The sequence below is a fragment of the Melospiza georgiana genome, chromosome 2 (genome assembly GCF_028018845.1).
Source record: "Melospiza georgiana isolate bMelGeo1 chromosome 2, bMelGeo1.pri, whole genome shotgun sequence".
In the NCBI taxonomy this organism is placed as follows: domain Eukaryota; kingdom Metazoa; phylum Chordata; class Aves; order Passeriformes; family Passerellidae; genus Melospiza; species Melospiza georgiana.
Genome location: NC_080431.1, coordinates 892,960 through 913,263, shown reverse-complemented (window position 1 = coordinate 913,263; position 20,304 = coordinate 892,960). Strand labels below are relative to the sequence as shown.

The 20,304-nt window shown below is 51.7% G+C and overlaps 2 protein-coding genes across 3 annotated transcripts in view; one reads left to right on the top strand and one right to left on the bottom strand.

Annotated features, from left to right (window-relative positions):
• The window catches only part of SCAF4 (SR-related CTD associated factor 4), a 29,947-nt gene extending 19,809 nt beyond the window's left edge, over positions 1-10,138 (top strand). For both annotated transcript variants that reach the window (XM_058018501.1, XM_058018500.1), the window contains 8 exons: positions 731-831; positions 1,792-1,905; positions 2,597-2,753; positions 3,519-3,673; positions 4,405-4,567; positions 4,666-4,746; positions 4,828-5,016; positions 8,990-10,138. In XM_058018501.1, the coding sequence (XP_057874484.1) occupies positions 731-831; positions 1,792-1,905; positions 2,597-2,753; positions 3,519-3,673; positions 4,405-4,567; positions 4,666-4,746; positions 4,828-5,016; positions 8,990-9,816 (1,787 nt within the window). In that variant the 3' untranslated portion in view covers positions 9,817-10,138. The remainder of the gene's footprint in view (positions 1-730; positions 832-1,791; positions 1,906-2,596; positions 2,754-3,518; positions 3,674-4,404; positions 4,568-4,665; positions 4,747-4,827; positions 5,017-8,989) is intronic.
• A 1,811-nt stretch (positions 10,139-11,949) lies between these two features.
• Positions 11,950-15,133, bottom strand: SOD1 (superoxide dismutase 1). Its single transcript, XM_058045501.1, has 5 exons — positions 15,034-15,133; positions 14,525-14,618; positions 14,042-14,111; positions 12,652-12,766; positions 11,950-12,391 (listed from the first exon to the last, which is right to left on the bottom strand). The coding sequence occupies exons 1-5, from the start codon at positions 15,106-15,108 to the stop codon at positions 12,281-12,283; spliced, it is 465 nt and encodes a 154-aa protein (XP_057901484.1). The 5' UTR covers positions 15,109-15,133; the 3' UTR covers positions 11,950-12,280.
• Positions 15,134-20,304: the final 5,171 nt, after the last annotated feature.

Sequence of the window (20,304 nt, the reverse complement as noted above, 5' to 3'; positions counted from 1 at the left end):
TTCCTGGTAGGAATCTCACCACACTGCCCTGTGCTTCTTTACTCATATTTAGCATTTCTGGAGTATCTCCAAGTTTGAGGTATTTTGGCTGTAAAATACGAAAAAGCTGAAACCCCGTGTTTTTCTTTTCCTTCCTTTGAGACATAGAAGCAGATTGAACAAAATGGATTTGAGTTAATTGTAAATTATTACAATTTTTCTAAGTTTATCAATCCTGTGTATTTCCCCACCTGAAGAAGAGATCTTACCTGGAAAGCACACAGGCTGATGGTTGGATTTCTGGTACAATCCTGGCTTTGCCAGCGTTTATACACCAAACGTAGTAGTCTTGTGCATGTTCCTTGGGAGTGTGGAATCTTCTCATCAAGTAAAATAAAAAGATTCTTTCTCATATAAGAGAGACAAAACCCTGAGGTGTTTCAAGAGCCAAGTGGTGAGTGATGGTCCCAGGGGTAGAGCAGCCCTGGAGCTGCTCAGTGGAAGCTCCCTGCAGTGCTGTGAGATGTGCTGCTGCCAGCACCTTTCCCAGGTTCTGTCAGGTTGGCTGTCAGAGTTTGCAGTTCTGTATCTCTCAGGTGGAAAACCTGGATGAGTGTAGAGTGTTGCTGCAGTAACCTGCAGCCTGGGGCATACCTTGAGCTCCTTTCCTGGTTATTACCCTGGGTTCAGCATGGGATAGGTGTGGGTTATCTGTGCTGTAAGGACCACCTGTACTAACTCGTGGTTGTAGTTTGCAGTACCACACTCTGGGTAGGACAGCTGGACAAAAGGACAACTCAGCAGGATGTAGGAAGTCTCCTGGAGGAGTTTGGCCCCATTGAGTCCATCAATGTGAGTAGAAGGGGTGCAGTGTGAGCTGCTTTGATGTGTTTGGGTGCACAACATCTCTCCAGGCTGCTGTGAGGCAGAGTCATTTCTGATACATTCCAAAGAGCTGGCCTTTCATTTTCCATGTCTTGTGTTTTTGGTGTGGGCACTCAGAGCATGTGGCTGACCTGTGCAGAAACAAGAAGGGAGCTGCTTTGGTTTCCTGCAGTATAAAAGTACAGAAAATTACCCCATTTTCATAAAAATTCTGCTTTCCCTGCAGGATGATGGCTGCAGAATTACATCCCATGCTTCTGAGTTCCTTGGCTGCTTCATTTTATTTGATTATAGGAGCATGGACTCTCAGCTGGTGTTCTTGTTGCTCTTCTGTCATTTTAGCCATAAACACAGACAACTATTGTTTTATTTTGCTGTATTTAAGGGTATTTTATGTATAAATTATAGCTGTTCCAGTAACTTCAAAAATTTCATTCATTCAAACAAACAAAAATAAGTGACTAATTTTCTTTCTAATACCAAATTTTGTAAGAGAACATAGGAGTTTTTTCCCCAAATTCATTACAAATAAAAATTACTCCAAATCTGCAGCTAGAACTGAATGTGGAGGTGCAGCTGGCAGAGTGAAGGGGGATGCTGTTGTGCATTCCAACAAAGTAACTAATTGCCAGATGTTAAAATTTACATGAACGTTATTGTTTAGCAATTTAAAATGGTTAAATGTGCAAAAGTCAGCTGTATTTTAGAGTTTGGAGGCTTCAGAAGTCGTGGAAGTTTCAGTTCACTAGGAATGTGAATTTCCAGAAGATAGTGGCTTTCTTAGCCTCTTAAACTAACATTTCCTTCCATACTTGCACAGCCCCTTTGGAACAGCCCCTGATGTCTCAGCTTGCTATAACTGTGCATTTGTGTGTTGTTGACTGTTTGTTACCCACAAAATGAATTTTTTCCCTCAACCCCACACAGATGATACCGCCCAGAGGATGTGCCTACATTGTCATGGTGCACAGACAAGATGCCAACAGAGCCCTGCAGAAACTGAGCCGAGGCAACTTCAAAGTCAACCAGAAATCCATCAAGGTACTGCTTGAAAGCATCAGGCTTTCCAAAGCTGCTGTAATTACTGTCATCCTGTCTCATCTCTGCTGGGCTTTGGGCTATTTCAGACTCGTATGGGTTCTGGAGATGACATTCTCTAAAATCCTGCAAAAATACACCAGTGAACTGGTTTTTGGGAATTATTGTTCCTGGTCTGTAGTGGGATAGTGGAACCTTGTATCAGTTTCCTTGAAAGATTGCCACTAATTATCTGTTTAATCAACAAAAAGGGTGCCTTTTTGCTCATTGCAGGGGACTGGCACTGTCTGTTTCTTGTTGCTGTTATTTGTCTCCTAACAGAGTTTCATTACATATGATAATCCTACAAAGAGTACTCATAAATAAGGAAATGTGCATCAATTAGAGAAGTTCTTCCTTCTGTAGAATGTCAAATTAGTGTGACACTGTCCTCCAAAGGGAAATGGAATTAATTTTGGTGGCTGGGGATCATCAGAAGAAGCTGGCTTTATGCATTTTTACAAATGATGTGCAAGAGTCAAGCCAAGAAACAGGAACCAAGTCTGCTTAAAAAAAACACTTTCTTCAGAGTTCTGTAGCTGTTTCACTTAGGATTTTTACTTTTTACCCTCAAATGCTGTTTTGTGAGAATGAAATGATAAATCCATGAAAATGGGAACATTTTACTGACCACTTGTATTTCCCCCTACCCAAGATTGCCTGGGCTCTGAATAAAGGAATAAAGCCAGACTACAAGCAGTATTGGGATGTAGAACTGGGTGTGACTTACATACCATGGGACAAAGTCAAGCCTGAAGATCTGGAAAGTTTCTGTGAAGGAGGAATGCTGGACAACGAGACCCTTAGTCCAGGTACAGTGTCACTGCATGGTTTTTATTGAACCTTTATTTCAGGATTTGACCATTCTGTAAAGTTTGCCCAATTAGCTGGTGGTTATGTGCTCTAATTGTAGCATCTCCTCATGCTGAACACACAAAAATCAGCTGTGTGTTTTAAACAAAAATGTAATGAATCATGAGCATAATGTCAGTGTGTTCCAGTCCTCTCAGTGCTTTTCTCTTTCCCAAAATGCCCCCTCACTGATCCCTCTTTGTGCTTAGCTGGTTTTTCCCAGGAAGTTCTGACAGACAATAGGGGCCATTCCTTCCATAAATTAGGTTTAAAGCTATATTTGGCATTTTTGTTACTTTGCTGCAATTCTTTAGAGTCGTATTCTCTTTTTCCTTGTTTGAGACTTGAAGATGTTGGGATTTTTAGAAATGAGTTTTCAGAGAAGTGGCAAAGCTGCTGCCTTCTTGCCTGAGAGCAATAGAATGAACCTGTTGAAAACTTGCTCCAAAGAGCCTTGCAGTTTTTGTCACAGATAATGTATCAGAATCCTGGGTGTGTATGAACACTGTCAGTGCAAAGGATTGTTGAATGACTGCTGAAAGGAAAAAGTTTATTTGCTGTGTTCAAAATAATTTGGATTTTTTTTTTGTCAGAAACAGTATAAATGCTTCTTAGCTCTATGCTGTTATTACCTGAGTATTTTCAATTTTTGTAAACATGACTAAACATGTTTCACATGGCACTGCTTGTCTGACCTGTGTCTGCTGGGATTTTGTTTTGGGCAGAGTGGAAGGGAATTCCCAAGAAGTCTGAGAATGAAGTGGCTCAGAATGGAGGCGCAGAAGCTGCACACAATGAACCAGTGTCACCTATTCCCAAAGCTTTACCTGTCCCAATTCCTGTTCCCATGCCTGCACCAATAACAGTACCTCCTCCACAGGTGAGAGTTGTTCCACAGAAACAAACAAAGCTCACTTGAAATAATAATTCAGGGAGGGAGGGAATGCCATGAGTGGGAACTCTGTTCTCTCAGTCACAGAGGAATTGCTGCAGTGGAATCTTTGTTTTAGAAGGGCTGAATTGCATCTTCAGGTTTTGTGATTGGCTTTGTTTTGTTATTTGTTTTATATATTAATGTTCCTCTGAAAGCTTTTCTTATTGGCAGATACTCCACTACTTTTATATCGGTAGTTTCTTGTCAGTATATCAGAGCTAATTTAAATTCAGAGTTTGATATAAAGCAGAAATAAAGGAAAAGGAAACACCAGTCACTCTAATGTGCAAACTCAGGTAATGAGAAAGAGACAAGCAGAGGTTTTTAGTTGCTCTGAAGCAGTGAGCATTCCAGTGGATCCCGTCTGGAAATCCGTCATGCTGGGTGCACATGAATCCCAGGCGTTGTGTGAGGGGTTTGTGGAGGTGAGTTACCAACAGGCATTGGCACAGAGGAAAATTCTCTAATTACAAAGGCAGAGAGGGTGGTGTTGGTATTTTCAGTGATGGGAGTTCTGGGGTGCCCCTGCATCTTCTGTGCGAGTGCCCCCTTGTTGCAGAGGAGTTTGGGGTCGCTGAGATGTCCTGGTGGAGCTGGACGAGGACAGAGCTCCCCAGCGGGACACAGAGCCATTGGGGCACTCTTGGGGTAACCCATGTTTCCCTTTCCTTTCCCAGGTTCCCCCCCATCCATCAGGGCCCCCCGTGGTTGGTGCACTCCAGCCCCCAGCTTTCACAGCACCTTTAGGAATTCCCCCTCCTGGATTCGCCCCCGGGGTGCCGCCGCCGCCGCCGCCTCCGTTCCTGCGGCCGGGCTTCAACCCGCTGCATTTACCTCCAGGTTTGTGGGGAGGGCCAGCCCGGGCCCTGCAGGCCAGAGCTGCGCTGGGCTGTGCCAGGGGCACTCAGGGCTCTCTCTGCTGTCTGTGCTTCTTGTAGGGTTCCTTCCTCCCGGGCCGCCGCCTCCCATAACCCCTCCGGTCTCTGTCCCGCACACTCCGGCAGTGAACATCCCAAACTGTGAGTGCTGGGCCCTGGGGAGGGCAGGGGCCTGCAGGGATTGCTGCCTGGTGCTCAGTGTGCCCTTGCCTTGTTCCTCAGCTACAGCCACTGGTGGGAGTGAGGACACTACAAAGGAGTCGTCTGTAGGAAATCCCATCCCGACAGTAGTGTCTGGAGGCAGAGGGAATGCAGAAAGTACTGACACTTCCAAACTCTATGGCACTGTCCCACCTCCTGTAGCACCTACCAACGTCCCTGCTCCTGTCACCCAGGCTGTTCCACTCCTTGGTAAGTGCCCTCCTGGGTAAGTTCTGCTCTTCATCCTTCCCTGCATTTTAAATACCATTTTGGTTTGGCTACCGACTCACAGGCCAGGGGAAAGGGAAGCACATTCTTCTCAACTTGTTGAAATTTCTGTCCTACTGTTGGCTTTCAAATCAATTTTAAAGGCTTAGTTTTGCACAGGAGAAACAGTCAGTATTTTTTACTACTGAAGATCCAAAGCCATGATGTATAAGTTACAAATTCAAATACTGTCCACTTTTAGCAAGTGAAGGTTTATACAGTCTAGACAATGAACTTAGAGCAACACATCTGTATGACATAGAAACCAGGTTTTAGACTCAACTATTAGATATAGAAAATTACCATGCAGAGAAACTATTTTTAGTGTATTTTTGAAATCTCTGAGGATGGGGTACATTATGTACGGAATAAATTGTTTTAATAGAACAGAAAAGCTTTTATGCAGCCCTGCAGTAGGACAGGTTTTGAAACCTTTGTAAGAATAGTTTATTTAACTATTACCAAATGTTTTTCTGACTAGCAAACCCAGGGTAATGGGAATATGTTGCTTAAATTACTTTTCCTAATATGATACAAACTTGGTCAGGTTTTGAAAGGGAGTGTGAACTGTTACAGAACTCTGCTAAATGCTTATTTTATGATGGCTTTGGATGAGCCAGTGTCAAGAATTTACTCCAGAGACTTGTTACGTGCAAATTTTAGTGAGATTACTACATTTAGGGGATTTTGGGCCTCTACATGAGAGCCTAAGAAATGAATGAAAAGCTGATTTTGTGTTAGTGTGTTTCTGCCCAGAATTTTCAGTGATCACTGAAGAAAATCAGAGATTTGTCTCCCTGAGAGCTCAATGCTCTATTGGATGTGAGGGCTGAATTTTCCATCCATGACTAATGATTTATGGATCCTGCATGTTGAAAACTTTACAGAAGACCCTTTCAAAGCAGAGAAAAGCTTGAGAAACTCTGTGGTGACACCATGGAGTCAGGGAATTTTGTTAGGAATTTCAGAAATTCACACCTTCCTGCTGAATGACACTTTCTGTAAAGGTAGCTCAGAGTTCTGGAGTTTCACTCTCTTGGACAACATAACCTGCACTTGATATTCCTGGACTTGGGAATGTGTGAGGTTCTGAATGATTCTGTAGCAAACTCCAGCAAAATCCCACCAGACTGACAACATGGTCTCCCTCTCAGGAATTCCCTGGCAGTGTTTAACACTCTAGCTGTAGGATGCCACATTCCCCACTGGAGAACATGCAGAATGCTGGAGAACAGCAGCTTCAGAGTGGAGTGAAGCCCTGCTGCTGTTGTGCTGGATCCATGAGCTTTTGGCTTGTTCCATGTGTTTCCATGAGGGACAGACAGACAGCACAGAGCTCCACGTGCTGGGAGGTGATTCAAGGGGTTGGGTTCAAGTTACTGGAACCACTGAGTGAGCAGAGTTTGTGTAAGAGTTAATCAGCTGCCAGCCCTGGTGACATGGGAATTATCCCAAGGGAATGTAGGCTTTGTCCAGCTGGGGGAGATGGTCAGGTCTGTATCACAGTGACAGGCAAATCTGGCTTCATCCTTCAGTAAGGATGGCTCCTGTGCCCTCCCTGGACACAAGATCCTTCAGGCCAGCCTGAGCACTCTGGGCTGTGTTGCAGGAGTCGGGTGGTGTAACTTGGGACACTTTGGTGTGTGATGGTTGCTCCTCCCAAACCCATAAAATCTGTTGTGAAGGCAAGGTGTGGTTTTGCACATTGGGACAGAGCAGCAGGTGGCAGGTGTGAGGGAACTGGCTGCAGCAGGACAAGCTGGGTCAGGAAATCACCTCAGGGTTTCTCTCAGAGCTCAGGGAGTTCATACCCAGCTCAGGAAACTGCCTGAATGTCAGGTACTTCCTAAAACAAGAGGATTTTAACTTGCCCCAGACATGGTGTGTGTGTGTCTGTAGCATGAATTTCCCTGAGCATTTTCAGTAAGCTGGGATGTGTTTCTGGACAGCTCTTTAGGTTTTCAGTTGGTGCCTGATTTGTCAGGAGAGTGAGCAAACTCCAGTAGTTCTACAGTTGCTTTAGCCTCAGCACTGAAGAGGGGTGATATTTAAAATAAATGTAAAATACGAAGTGTGCAGCTCTGCAGCCAGTGCAGTTCAGAATGAAGGAGTTCTAGGTACAATTATGTTGCTTCATGCTGCAGTTTGTGTAGAAATAAGATTGAGAAATTTAATGACCTATTAAATGTGAAACTTGCCTCCCTCACCTCATGTTCATGCTCTGGTAGCCCACATCTGCTCTGCTGCTTCTAAGCAGAAGCACAGGCTTAACTTCAGCTCTTTAGTTCTCAGTTATTCTTTTCTGCCTTGTTTTAACCTTCTGGGGAAGATTAAAAGATGTTTTTACCAAGAAGAATATCCCCAAATCTCAGAATTCCTGGGAGACATCATTAGCTATGAGTCTGTCTTGTCAGATCTGTAGTTCTGTCACAGGAGGAGTTTAAACTGGGTGGTTACAGACCTGGTTATTGACCAGGAGGGGGAGAAGGCTTTGCATTTTAGAGGAAGGAAAAAATGCAGAAAAAAAAAAAGCTGTTGGTACTGGACCATTTCTCTCCAAGAGCGGGAGCTGTGTCTGACTGCTTGCAGGGGAAGGGCAGAGGATATCATGGACTGGAAGATGTCACATGAATCTTCTCACTGGCAAAATCCAACTTCCTTCCAACACGGATTTAAAGAGCACTCAGGTGAAAAGGTCTCTGTCAGAGACATCCCTGAAGTCAGTGTGTGGTGAGAGGGCAGCACAGCAGGCTCAGCTCTGTCTGGGGACAGGTACCAAAGCTGGACAAGGGAGGGATGAACACCACGGCAGCTCGTGTGGCTGCTCCCAAGGGCAGTTTCACTGCTGACATCAATTCCAGCATCAATTCCCACAGAATTTCATCCTGGTTTTTCCTAGGCAGGGGCTGTGTTCCTAGGGCAGGAGGTGCTGGTGAGCAGGAGCAGATGGAGCAGTGTGAGGGCTCTTGGAGCACGGGACAGTGCTCCTGGTTCAGACTGGAGGCACCTGCCCTGGGGTGGTGGGAAGGGCTCAGCTGGAGCTCAGGATTCTTGTCAAAATCCTGGTTTTGGCTCCTTGTGTTGGTGTCCAGGAGCTGTGGGCTCAGCTTTGTCTGACTGTTTTTGGAGAGGGAGATTTTAAACTCCTATGAAGAGCATAGGAATAAAACTGGAAAACAGTTGGTGCTGCGTATGTGCTATAAAGGATGGAACACTATTACAAAAAAAAGAAGCCAGGAATGACCTGTTGAATTTCCTTTTAGTTTACACTGCCAGGTTTATTCTAATGTTGCATTTCCTTTTAGTTTACATTGCAAGGTTTATTCTATTGTTGCATTTCCTTTTAGTTTACATTGCAAGGTTTATTCTACTGTTGCATTTCCTTTTAGTTTACATTGCAAGGTTTATTCTATTATGAATCTTTGTTGTGTCCCTTTTCTGTGGAGTGGTAAAGAGAGCTGTGTTCAGCTGTATTCCAGCCTCCTCTGTGCCTGTTTCTGGTGCTGTGAAGCTGTGGGGTGTTCAGCTGCTGTTTGTGGCAGAGGGAAATGCCTGAATCCCACTGGAGGGAGTGGGGTGTGTTCACCTGGAAGGGGCTTGGGGAAGCAGGAGGCTGAGCTGGGGCTTAGGGAGAGCTGTTCCTGCACCAGGGCAAGGCTCTCCCCAGGGAAGTCTGTGGGATCAGGGAGAGCTGTTCCTGCACCAGGGCAAGGCTCTCCCCAGGGGAGTCTGTGGGATCAGGGTTAGCTGCTGCCCTGGGCACAGCCCTTGCTGCCAGCAGCGCACAGAGCTCCGGCAGCTCCGCTCCCGGTTCTGGGCCGCTCCGTTCCCAGAGAAGCGCGGATTATTGGGTTTGGGGTCGGGAAGCGCTCCGCAGCCCGGTGCCGGCTCTGACTGTCGCTTGTGTTCCTTGCAGGCACGCAGGGGGTAGCGCCGCCGCCGCCCGCGCCCGTGGTGGGGCTGCAGACTCCGTCCACGGGGCTGCTGGGCGCCCGGCCCGGGCTGATCCCGCTGCAGCGCCCGCCGGGGATGCCGCCGCCGCCGCCGCTGCCGCGCTTCCCCATGCTGCCGCCGCGCCACATGCCGCCGCACATGATGCACCGGGGGCCGCCGCCGGGCCCCGGCGGCTTCGGCATGCCTCCCCCGCACGGCATGAAGGCGCCCTTCCCTCCGCCCGGCCACTTCGTGCGGCCCGCGGGCGGCCAGGGCGGCGGCGAGGAGAGCAGGGACGGGCGGCAGTTCCGGAACGACAGGCAGTTCGCGGGCAGCGGCAGAGAGCAGGAGCGCTTCGGCCGGAGATCCTTCGGGAACCGCGCGGACGGCGAGCGGGAGCGCTACGGCGGCCGCGACGAGCGGGAGCACGAGCGGCCGGGCGGGCGCGACAGGCGAGACTGGGGACGCCGCAGCCCCGAGCGCGACCGGCACAGGGACTCGGAGGACAGGAACAGGCGCTCCAGCGGCCACCGAGACAGGGAGAGGGATTCCAGGGATCGGGAGTCGCGCAGAGACAAGGAGGAGAGCCGCGGCAAGGAGAAGCCGGAGGTGACAGACAGGGCGGAGGGCGACAAAAACCACGAGTCGCACGGCGGCAAAACGGAGGGCGCGGAACTCGTTTCAGAACTGGCTGCGGGAGACGCCGAGCCCGCGGGCGCCAGCGCCGCGGCCGAGTCGGCGCCCGAGGCTACCTCATCCCTGGAACAGGCGGACAAGGACACGGGCTCGGCGGCCGAGGCGCCGCGCTAGGGCCGCCCGGGCCGCGGAGCCCGGCGTGGGTTGTACAGTGCTGTAAATCCGCTTCCGCCCCGCGCCCCGAGGCGGGGCGCCGTGAGCAATTTGATTGCTTCCCTTCTATTTAAAATAGCCACAACATAACATAAAATACTGAAGAGATGATTAAAATATTACCCATTTTTGCTGTAACTTTTTTAAAGTTTTGACTTTAAAAAGTTTACGAATCAGAAGTAGAAGTGCTTTCTATTTTTTTTTTAATTTAAGAAAAGGTAACGGTGAAAGCTCCTCAAAACAATAGGGATGTGTTTTTAATAAACTCTATTTTCGTAACAAACTTTTAACGTGTGCTATTCTTCCTACGCTGCACTGAAGTGGAAAAGGAGTGTTCAGCAGCCTAAAGTTGGAACTGTTAATGCTGTACTGGAGTCTAAATTAGACTGGTTTGGTTCTGTTTGTTAAAGGAAATCCATCTGTTTGTGTAGCGATTCACAGAAGTGAATTTTTATTTGTAACAGTCCTCTGGAGTTTTAGATTGCTGCATTTTAATGAGCTACTTGACCACCCCGGCTAAACGTTAGTTTTAAGATGTTAATTGCAGAGTTAACTGTTTTAGTGTTTGCAATGCAATCCATTCTTTGCTTTATTTTTTTTTCCCCTCCCTCCCTTCCATTGGTTCTGTGGTTCCTGTTGCTCCTAATTTGCCTTTTTTTAAGAAGTGACCCCTTCAGGCAGCGAGCATCTGCTCTGAGGTTACACAGAGTGTGCCAGGCTGGGCAGTGCCTGCTCTGCAGCTTTGGTACTTGCTGGGAGCGGGACCTCGGAGGCACCACAATTCCAGCCTGGCTCTGCGGGCGGGGCTGGACAAGGACTGGGCCCTCCCTCCATGGACACGGGGCTGCTCCTGCTCGCCCTGCCAGAGGTAGGTTGTGTGCCCCGGGCTGGGGACAGAGGGTGTTGTGGCACCTCCTCGTGAGAGCCCTTCCGTGTGCTGTCAGCTGTGCCGAGGGCAGGTGCAGTGTCTCTGTGGCTGATCCCTGGGGCAGGGTGCTGTGGGAAGTTCTGCTCACCCCATGGGGCTCAGAGCTCCCATAACCCCAGCAGCACCAGTGTTTGAGTCCTGTGCGTATTCAATGGTTTTTTTTTCTCCTTGCTATAGGTGTGTTCTACCTTTAAAGCTGGGGATTTTGCCCCAAGGGAAGGGCAGCTGCTTCCTCACATCAGTCCTTTTTTACAGCTGCCCTGCTGTCAAAAAGGGCAGAGGGAATTGTCTCTGGGGGGGGGGAGAGGGTGGGAGAGCCACTGTGGAGCTCTGGGGAGAGGACATCTATTTTCATGTTCTTGCAATAGCAGAATAAAGAGAGAAAGAACCTGTTTACAGATTGTAGTGACCTCAACTTCCATCTGTTAAAACTCGTATCCTCACTGGTTGTTTCCTGCTGGGCCCACGGGACATTACCTTGTCCCACAAATCCAGGTTTGAGCCTTGGGAAAAGCTGCTCCAGCTCTGTAAGGAAGGTAGGTTTGTTTCACTGAGAACACCTCCTTAAAGAGCTGGAGACAATGAGAGGCACAAGGCTGCTCTGTTCATGCAAATCCCACCCCTGTTCTCTGCCTCAGTAGGGATCTGGAAGCCTGGAAAACTGTGGAATAACTCTTTACACCCTCTGCAGCAGTGCCTGTGCACAGCCCTCACAGCAGCAGCAGCAGCAGCAGCAACCCTCTGGAGGAGGCACAGGGAGGTGAAGACACACGCTGCTCTGGCAGCAACAGGGAACGTAAGTTCAAAGTGTTTTTATGGTATTCCTGCTCTCCTACCCAGTTCCCTTAGTAGCTCAGTGGAGTGGGGTTACCTGGAACTACAGCCTGCTACTCCATGAATATCCTGAAGGGCAGAAGAAACAACACTGATACAAGTCCTTGTTGAAGTGACTCATTTTCTCTATGAAGAGAGAGCCTGAAATCTGCTTCAGAAGGACACACCAGAATAGGATGGAGGCTGGCACACAGTGGCACTCCTGGGATTCTGCCTGGAACCTTGCTGGATGGAATTTAACCATGCACCTGCTGAAGCCAAGTCCCCCTTGCCAGCAGGAGCACGTTTGGGCCTTTGGGTTTTTTCTCCTGTTCACAGACAGCCAGACCGGGGTGTATCTGCCCAGAACATTTATTACACAAGTTTGAAGCCTACAAATGCTGCCCCTGCCCCAGGAGGAAGCCTGACACACCCAGGGGCTGGAACAGGAGCACTACACGTTCCCTCAGAGCAGGGATGTGACACGGGATGGTGGCAGCAGGAGGTGAGCAGAGACCACAGAGCCATTCCATCAGGGACACTTTAATTGAATGTACATCATACAAAAGTCGCTCGGTCTCCGGCGTGCGAGTGCTGCTCGGGATGCAGAGGAGCAGGACGTGGATGACACATCTGAGGTTGCAGGAGGGGCAGGAGCAGCAGGAGGAGCACTGCAGGCAGCGTTTAGCATTTGGCGATCCCGATCACCCCGCAGGCCAGGCGGGGCCCCGCGTTCCCGGTCAGCAGGCTCTCGTCGTTGCCCCCTTTGCCCAGGTCATCCCGCCGCTCGTGCACCTGCAGCACCATTAAAGGGACGTTAATTGATCCAGCCATCACTGCTCCTGGCAGCAGCAGCACCTCCAGAGCAGCTACACCCTGATCTCCATGCTGAAAGCTTCCCACTGGAGCTGCCCAGGGGCGATTCAGGCACCCGCAGCAGGAAGAGCAGAGTCGGGACATGTGCAGGAGGCTGGCAGGGAGGTGCCAGCCAAGGCACAGAGGGATGGATCAGGATGGCTGTGGATGCCCTGTCCCTGCCCTGGGGCCCCACTCACCACCATGGTGCGGCCGATGATGCAGTGTGGGCCCGAGAGGGAGATGACGGAGTCCTGGATGCACACCTCGGCCACGCCTCCCTTGGCAGTCACATTGCCCAGGTCTCCCACGTGCCTGCACAGACACAGCCACCTCACAACGTGCCCCGCACCCAAAGCGTTCCAAGGCAAGGCTGGCAGTTCACGTTACAGCACAACAAAGGCTCCCAAATCCAGTGAACAACCTTTCCTGCAGACCCGGTGAACACCACCACTGTTCTCAGAGCTTCTGCTGTCCAGGACAGCTCAGCTACTGCACAGGCTTTTGGTTTAAGGGGATTAGGAGAAGCTGTTTGTCAGGCAGCAGGTCACAGGCAGGGCAGGAACTGCTCAGTCCCAGCCTGTGCCAGGGATGACTATTCCAGTCTGGCATTGCCCCATCACTTGGCACTCTGCTCTCCCACACAGCTTCTATCAGAGCTGCATCTCTGCTAAGGCTTCCCTGGAGAGCTGAGCCTGGAGCAGTGGAATTGTCACAGGACTTGTGGACATGCTGCTGTGCTGTGTCCTGCACACCTGCCCCAAGCACAGCATTCCCTCCAAATGCAGCTGATCCTGTTGTGTCAGGCTCCTCTGTCCAGATACACAACCTGGAATACTGACACATCCCTACCAGGCTCAACCAGCCCAGGGCTGACCACCAGCTTTCTACAAAAATTCTTATTTTTAACCAAGTCCTACAGAACTGGGTTAATGACAGCTCTCCTCTGAGCAATCTCCTCGTTTAGGCTTCCAGGAAGCATCACTCCAGTTATTTCTTACCCTGATACAAGCAAGATCCACTTCTTGCACCCTCCTAAAAATGCCCGTGCCCACAGCCAGTGCAGGATCGGGATGTGCCGAGGCTGCAGCAGCCCCGGTGTCCCTGCAATCCCAACCTTTAGCCCCGAGCAGCACCTGCCAGGGCCCAGCACACATTTCATGCTGTGTCATGCAGGAGCTGGCTCAGATCCAGCTCTGCCCGGCCTGTGGCTCAGGTGGGATTTGCCACATTCCAAGGGCTGTCCCCAGCCCTGTGCGAGGCCAGGCTCCCTGAGCCTGCTCCCCAACCCCAGCAGGCACGGCCACACTTCCTCTGGCACCCACCCAAGGGACCTGCTGTGAGAGCTGCTCCCAGGGAACAGCCAGCTCCCACATCCCACTCAAATCCGATACCCAGCACGAGCATCGGGCCCTCCCTGTGCCCTCCACCCGAGCCCTGACAAAACCACAAAGTGTCCCCAGGAGAGTGTTTCACACCACACTCTCAGGGAAACAAACTGCAGGAGTTACCGAAGAGCAGCTACGTGACCTCGGGAAGCCTGCAGGAATTCCCAGGGATTTTCTGGCAATGCCCATGCCCTGGACTCACCTCTCAGCATCGCTGGGACCCCCGTGCTTCTTCTGCTCCGGGTTGAAGTGGGGGCCAGCACTGGTGCACCCTGGAACAAGCACAGCGTCAGAGCAGGATCCCAGGATAAAGCTGCTGCTCCCACAGCGCTCCCAGGCACAGCAAAGAGCTCCTCTCCCGTGCCATGCCCTGCTAATCCATGCAGATAAATCACCTGCCACAGCCCTGCAAGTCCCAGGCTCAGCCAGGAGCTTTCTTATTTCATAACGCTGAGTTATCCAAGCGCTCAGGCGAGTGCTTGGTATGGCAGCTCTTGACCACCAGCCTCGACACGCTCAGCTCAGAGTATTTATTATCCAGGAAGCAATTCCTCAGCAATGGTCACGATTTCCTCACACAGATTTGCAGCCGTGAGAGCCAAGCTGCTGCTGCAACACCACGAGCAGCTCTGCAGGGCTGAGCAGCCCCTGTGCGGGGACACCAGGGCCGGCAGGGACACCTTACCATTGGTGTTGTCCCCGAACTCATGGACGTGGAAGCCGTGCTCTCCATCGGCCAGTCCAGTGATTTTCCCAGTCACTTTCACGGGTCCCGAACCCTTCAAAGGAGAGCATTGATCAGCACAAGGACTTTGCCACTGCACGGCTCCGTGTCACACCAAGGTGACAGAAAGGCCCGGCCACGAGCCCAAGGCAGCGCTGTCCGCAATGTCTGCGTTCGTTTAACGCCCTCGAACGCGTTCCTTCCCCTGTTTATCACCAAGCACAAGGAGTGCCTGTTATCTGACAGGGCCTCCAGAAAGATCCCGTACTTTGGCAGAGTAACCTCGCGGCCGCGCTCACGGGCCGGCCGCAAGGGACAGCGCGGCTCCGGAGGGCCGCGGCCATTTGGAGCCGCAGCGCCCTCGGGCTGAGCCCGCCCGCTCTCTCCGCCACGGCGAGCAGGCTGGAGAGGGGCATCCCGGGGGCTCCGCACCCGCGGGGGCGGTCCCGGCGGCCCGGCCGTGCCCTCACCTGCTGCTCGAAGTGGATGACGCCCTCCACAGCCCCCTCGCCGCGCATCACACACACGGCCCGCACCGCCGCCATCTTGTGCCCGCCCCGCCCGCAGCGCCCGCGGACTGCGGGCAGGCCACGCCCCCTCTCCCGTTATATAGGGCGGGCGGCCGGCGCCGCGGCCAATCGCGCTGCGCGCCGCGCGCCGCTCGGCCAATCGCAGCGCGGGGAGGCGGGAGCGGCGGGGCGCGCGGCGGCGGGAGGCGCCCTCTGGCGGCGAAGGTGCGGAACGGGGACCGGGACCGGGATCGGGATCGAGAACGGGATCGAGAACGGGAACGGGAACGGGAACGGGAACGGGAACGGGATGGGGGTCGGGACCCGGACCGGGAAGGATTCAGAGGGGCCGGGAGCGGAGAGGGCGGTGCAGCTCCCGGCGCGGCTCACGGCGCTGTCCCCTCCGTGCCGGGCCGTGCCGTGCCGACGAGCAGCGCGGTGTCCCCGCTCCTGCCGCAGCTGTGGCGGGCTGCGGGCGGATGCTCCGCTCCCATCCCGAACTGGAGTGCGGCTGTGAGGCTGCCCCCGAGGAGCTCTGCTGTCATCCCGGTCCCGGTCCCGGTCCCGATCCCGGTCCCGGTCCCGTTACGCCCCTTCACCGCCAGAGGGCGCCCCCGGCGCTGTGCTGTCGCTGGAGCCGCTCGGCCCCGGCGCCGTTCGGAACCCGAACCGGAATCGCGGAGAGACGGGAGCGCTCCGGGGGCTGCTCCGGACACTGTGCCAGCGCTGCCGCCCTCCCCGGGAACACTCCCTCATTCCCGGTATCCAGTTCTAACCCACTCCGTGCCGCTTTGGAGCCTTTCCCCTCTGGGCTCGCTCCAGCAGCTCCAGGTGCTGCTGCTCTGTCCCCACCAGCTCTGCAATGGGGTCTCACCGGGGCACAGGGACAGAATCCCCCCTTCCTGCTGCCCATGGGGTTTTATTGATTTCTGTAAAGCCCAAGTAGTTTTAAGTGACTTTTTTGGGCCCTGATCAGGCCAGGGAAGGATGCAGAGAGGTTGTGCTTGTTTCACACCTCACACACAACAAAAACCAGAGTCATGGCTCAGGTGACATTACTGCAGCAGATTTGTTTGTTAGAGAGCACCAAACCAGGTGAAAAAAACTTGAGCCAATAAATACATGGAGGCTGTTTGTCTGAGAGAGAGAGACACACACATTGGGATTTGCAGCTTAACCCTGGGAAGATGCTGGGAAGAGAGCAGCCAGAGCTTCCTATCGAGGAAGGGAGAGATAAACTGCTGGGAGTTTATCACTCCTGTGGGGTCTGTCAGTCCTGCTGTGCCTGCAGGGGAGTCACTTGTGAGGGAACAGGGACAGCACAGCACCCTGAGCCTGCTCCAGCACCAGGAGAGCTTCCAGTGCCCTCCAGCTGGCCCTTGCATGATTTAAAGAGGTTTATAAACTTTTAAAAAATGCAAATATCTCGTTTTACTTTGCTGCAGGGCTTTCTCTTTGAGTCTGCTCCCCAAGGCTGCCCCGATGTTTTCGTTAGTTTGTTGTTTCCTCCCTGCCAGTGAGCTCCAAGGTGTTCCCTTCTCTGTGCTCCCACATAAATGTGGCACAAACAGCTGGCCAGGAGCCAGATGTGTCAGCTTTCTTCAGAGGTGAAGTGAAATAACCAGGGGTAATTTCAGAGACTGATGGCGTTAGTAATGCTGGGCTGCCCCAGTTGGGCAGGTTTGGTTTGGTTTTGTGTCACACGCTTCTTTCTAACTCTTTTATTTTCTTAAATCTTGCCATTAGGTGAAATCCACACCCCCAGTGCAACTGAGTTTCACAGCACAAAAATCATCATTTGACCGTGCCACATCAAATGGTGATTGATTATTTTGTTATCTGGAGTATCAGAGTCAGAGAGGAGAGAAGGGAGAAGAGACAAGAGAGAAGAGAAGAGAAGAGAAGAGAAGAGAAGAGAAGAGAAGAGAAGAGAAGAGAAGAGAAGAGAAGAGAAGAGAGAGAAGAGAAGAGAAGAGAAGAGAAGAGAAGAGAAGAGAAGAGAAGAGAAGAGAAGAGAAAGCATCTTGGTTCTCTCCCAATCTTACAGTTTAAAGGCAGTTTGGGCATCTTGATTCTCTCTTAATCTGCCAATTTAAAGGCAGTTTTGGCATCTTGGTTCTCCCCCAATCTTTTTTAGTTTAAAGAATGAAATGACTGCTGCGTGATGGAGGTTAACAGCAACATAAACTGTGCAGAGAAAAGTTAATAAACTTCTCAGCAAAATGTGACAAAGTAGCAAAAATCCCAGCCCTCAGGTCCTGCAAAAAGCTGGCCCAGAGCAAGGATAAAGCCCTTGAGGGAGCAATTCCTCCGTGGGATTTTATGCGAGTTAAAAACGAGGGAATTTCAGAGTTGCATTTCCCGTGGCAACCATACACGTGGTGCACACAAATCCCATTTCCTGCCCGCGGTGGTTCTGTGGGGAAAGCGCCGAGCTGGAATGTCCATCCCGCTGTGTGTCAGGAACGATTCCCCTGTATCGGAGCGTCAATGAAAGCCGCTCCTGCCTCGGGGGGATGCTGGCACAGGGCGCTTACTCTGTGCTGTGGAAATGATTATTTCCCCACAGACCCGTGGAAAACCCGCTTTGGGAAGGAGGGGAGGCGCTGCTGCCGTCCAGGGGGTTGTAATTAACGCGGAGTCAGCAGGAGAGCCTTTGTGTGGAACGGGCCAGATTAAACCCACATTCGCTCGCAGCAAAGCTGAGCTTATCTTTGTGCTGCTCGCCCTCCTGTGCTGCCCCCGAGCTGGGCGGACCCGAAACGGGAGAGGACAGACAGAGAGAGAGAGACAGAGAGGGGCTGTGCGAGGGAAATGTTGGTCAGGACTTTGTCCCTGCCGTGGGGTGACAGCTGCGCCTCTCTGCCCAGCCCTGCCCGCCGAGGGTTTAATCATTTGTGACATTGCTGCTGCTTCTGCCAGCTCGCGTCCGCAAGACAGAACACTGTCCAGAAAGCAATCTGAAAATGTTATTTCTTTTTTTTTTTTTTTTTTTTTTTTGAGTGAGAGTCTCTCAAAACGTTTACACTCTCAGGAATGTTATTTTAGCTACCGAAAGGCACCTAAAGGAATGCAACCAAAACACTGCGTGTCTGTGCATAAACACAGAGGCACAGAGTTATATTTATGGGATATATGTTTCAAAATATAAACTTGGCAAACATCAACAAAGTCCAGAGAAGCCCCCGTACCTTGCCGTGCTTTGTGACTGGATAAGGATTTCATTCACAGCGATGAGAAGGAAAAGAGATTGGTGTTAGATTGGATTGCCAGGTTTTTATTTGTGAAAGTTCTTACGGTGGCAACTAAACTGAACAGAAAACTTTGCAAATGCCAGCCCGGGTGAGCGTGTGCCAGAGGGAGGACCCAGGGCTCACTTTGGGTTTATTTCAGACACGAAGTGCCCTGCACTCTCATTTGTGCCACATGCACAGGGCCGTGGTGCAGCAGGTGGCAGGCTGGGGTGCCTTGGGTTTAACCCAGCCCTGTTGGGTAATCCTTGAGATGCAAAGTACAAAACCACAGGGAAAATGCTCATTATTGCGCAATTAGAAAATAAACGCTGCCACGGGGTGAACTGCTCTGTTTCTGCAGGAAAGCAGGAAGGACAAGCAGAATATAACAGGCAGGTGTCCAGAACAATAAAGATGTGGTTTCATTTGGAGTTTTAGACGTGTTTTCTTTTCTGGGAGCTCTGGATGGTTGGGAACCACAATGAAACAAGGCTTCGAGGTGCTGCTTTAACACACGCACTTCATGAGTGGGAATGCAGCTGGAAAATGCACCAGCCACGAATTTCCATACAGCTCCAAGGCACTGTGGAGCATTTATTCATTAATATTTGAGTGCCCTGCATCTGTGTGGAAGTTTCCCTGCAGTCCCCAGCCGTGCCAAGGGGCTGAAGTGCATTGCAGGAGCAGCAAACAGACTTTGCACCCAGGGCAGCCCCATCCCTGCAGCTCCAGGGGCTGGAGCAGCTCCCCAAAATGTGCCCACAGCACCCCTGTGTGCCTGCAGGGCTGCTCTGGAAGGGGCTGTGCCATCCCCAGAAGCTGAACCACGTCCAGCCCTGCAGTCTGGGGCATCCAGGTGGGCACACGAGCCTGGTGGGACAGTTTAAAGCTGCTGATAGTCCGTGGCTGGCAGAGCCCAGCCTGGCAGTGCCCAGCCTGGCAGTGCTGCTCTGTCTGCAGCAGGAACAGCTGGAGAGCAGCACTGACTGTGGTCATTCCCTAATCCCAGCCTGCCCCTCTGATCCTGGCTAAACCAGGCTTTGGAGAGCCGGGATTTTCTGCCCAGGATGACTCTGACACAGCTCCAGGTGCAGCCCTGCCCTGCTGTGCCAGGCACCTCTCCAGAGCCAGATCCTCCTCCCTGCAGCCTCCCGGCCCTTTCCTCCCCTCCTGCCCCGGCTGCACCCCCGGCAAGGGGTTTGGGGAGCCACAAGCTCCCCCCATGGCATGAACACTTCTGGGTGCTGATTCAGACACTGAGCTCTGTCTATACAGAAAACATAGGCAGGAAAGGAAAAACCTGCTCAACACAAGCTAGAGCCAGCTTGTTGCTTCTTAGATTTTTTTCAGGTTCAGCGTGGGCTCTGATGGGGACAAAATGAACGATTTGGGGCGGTTTGCTGCGGGCGGCTCGGGGTTTTGGCTCCTGGCAATTACCAGGGAACGCCACAGGAGGGCGCCCCTGCTGCTCGAACCACCCGTCCATTCGTGGTGCAAGGGCGCCATCCTGTGGCGGTCATCTCTGGGCGCTGCCTCAGACACCGAGCTCTGATCTGCACAGAGAACAGAGATGGAAAAGGGAAAACCTGCTCAACGCGAGCTAGAACCAACTTGGTGCTGCTTAGATTTTTTTCAGGTTCAGCGTGGGCTGTGATGGGGACAGAAGGGGCAGTGTGAATGAGCAATTTGGGGCTGTTTGCTGCGGGCGGCTCGGGATTTTTGAGCGCTGGCAATTGTAAGGGAGAGTCGCTGGATGACACCCCTGCTCCGCGAACGGGTGTGTGATTCGTGAAGCACGGGCGCCATCCTGTGGCGTTCATCTCTGGGCGCTGCTTCAGACACTGAGCTCTGATCTGCACAGAGAACAGAGATGGGAAAAGGGAAAACCTGCTCAACACAAGCTAGAACCAACTTGGTGCTGCTTAGATTTTTTTCAGGTTCAGCGTGGGCTGTGATGGGACAAAATCGGCACTGTGAATGAACAGTCTGGGGCTGTTTG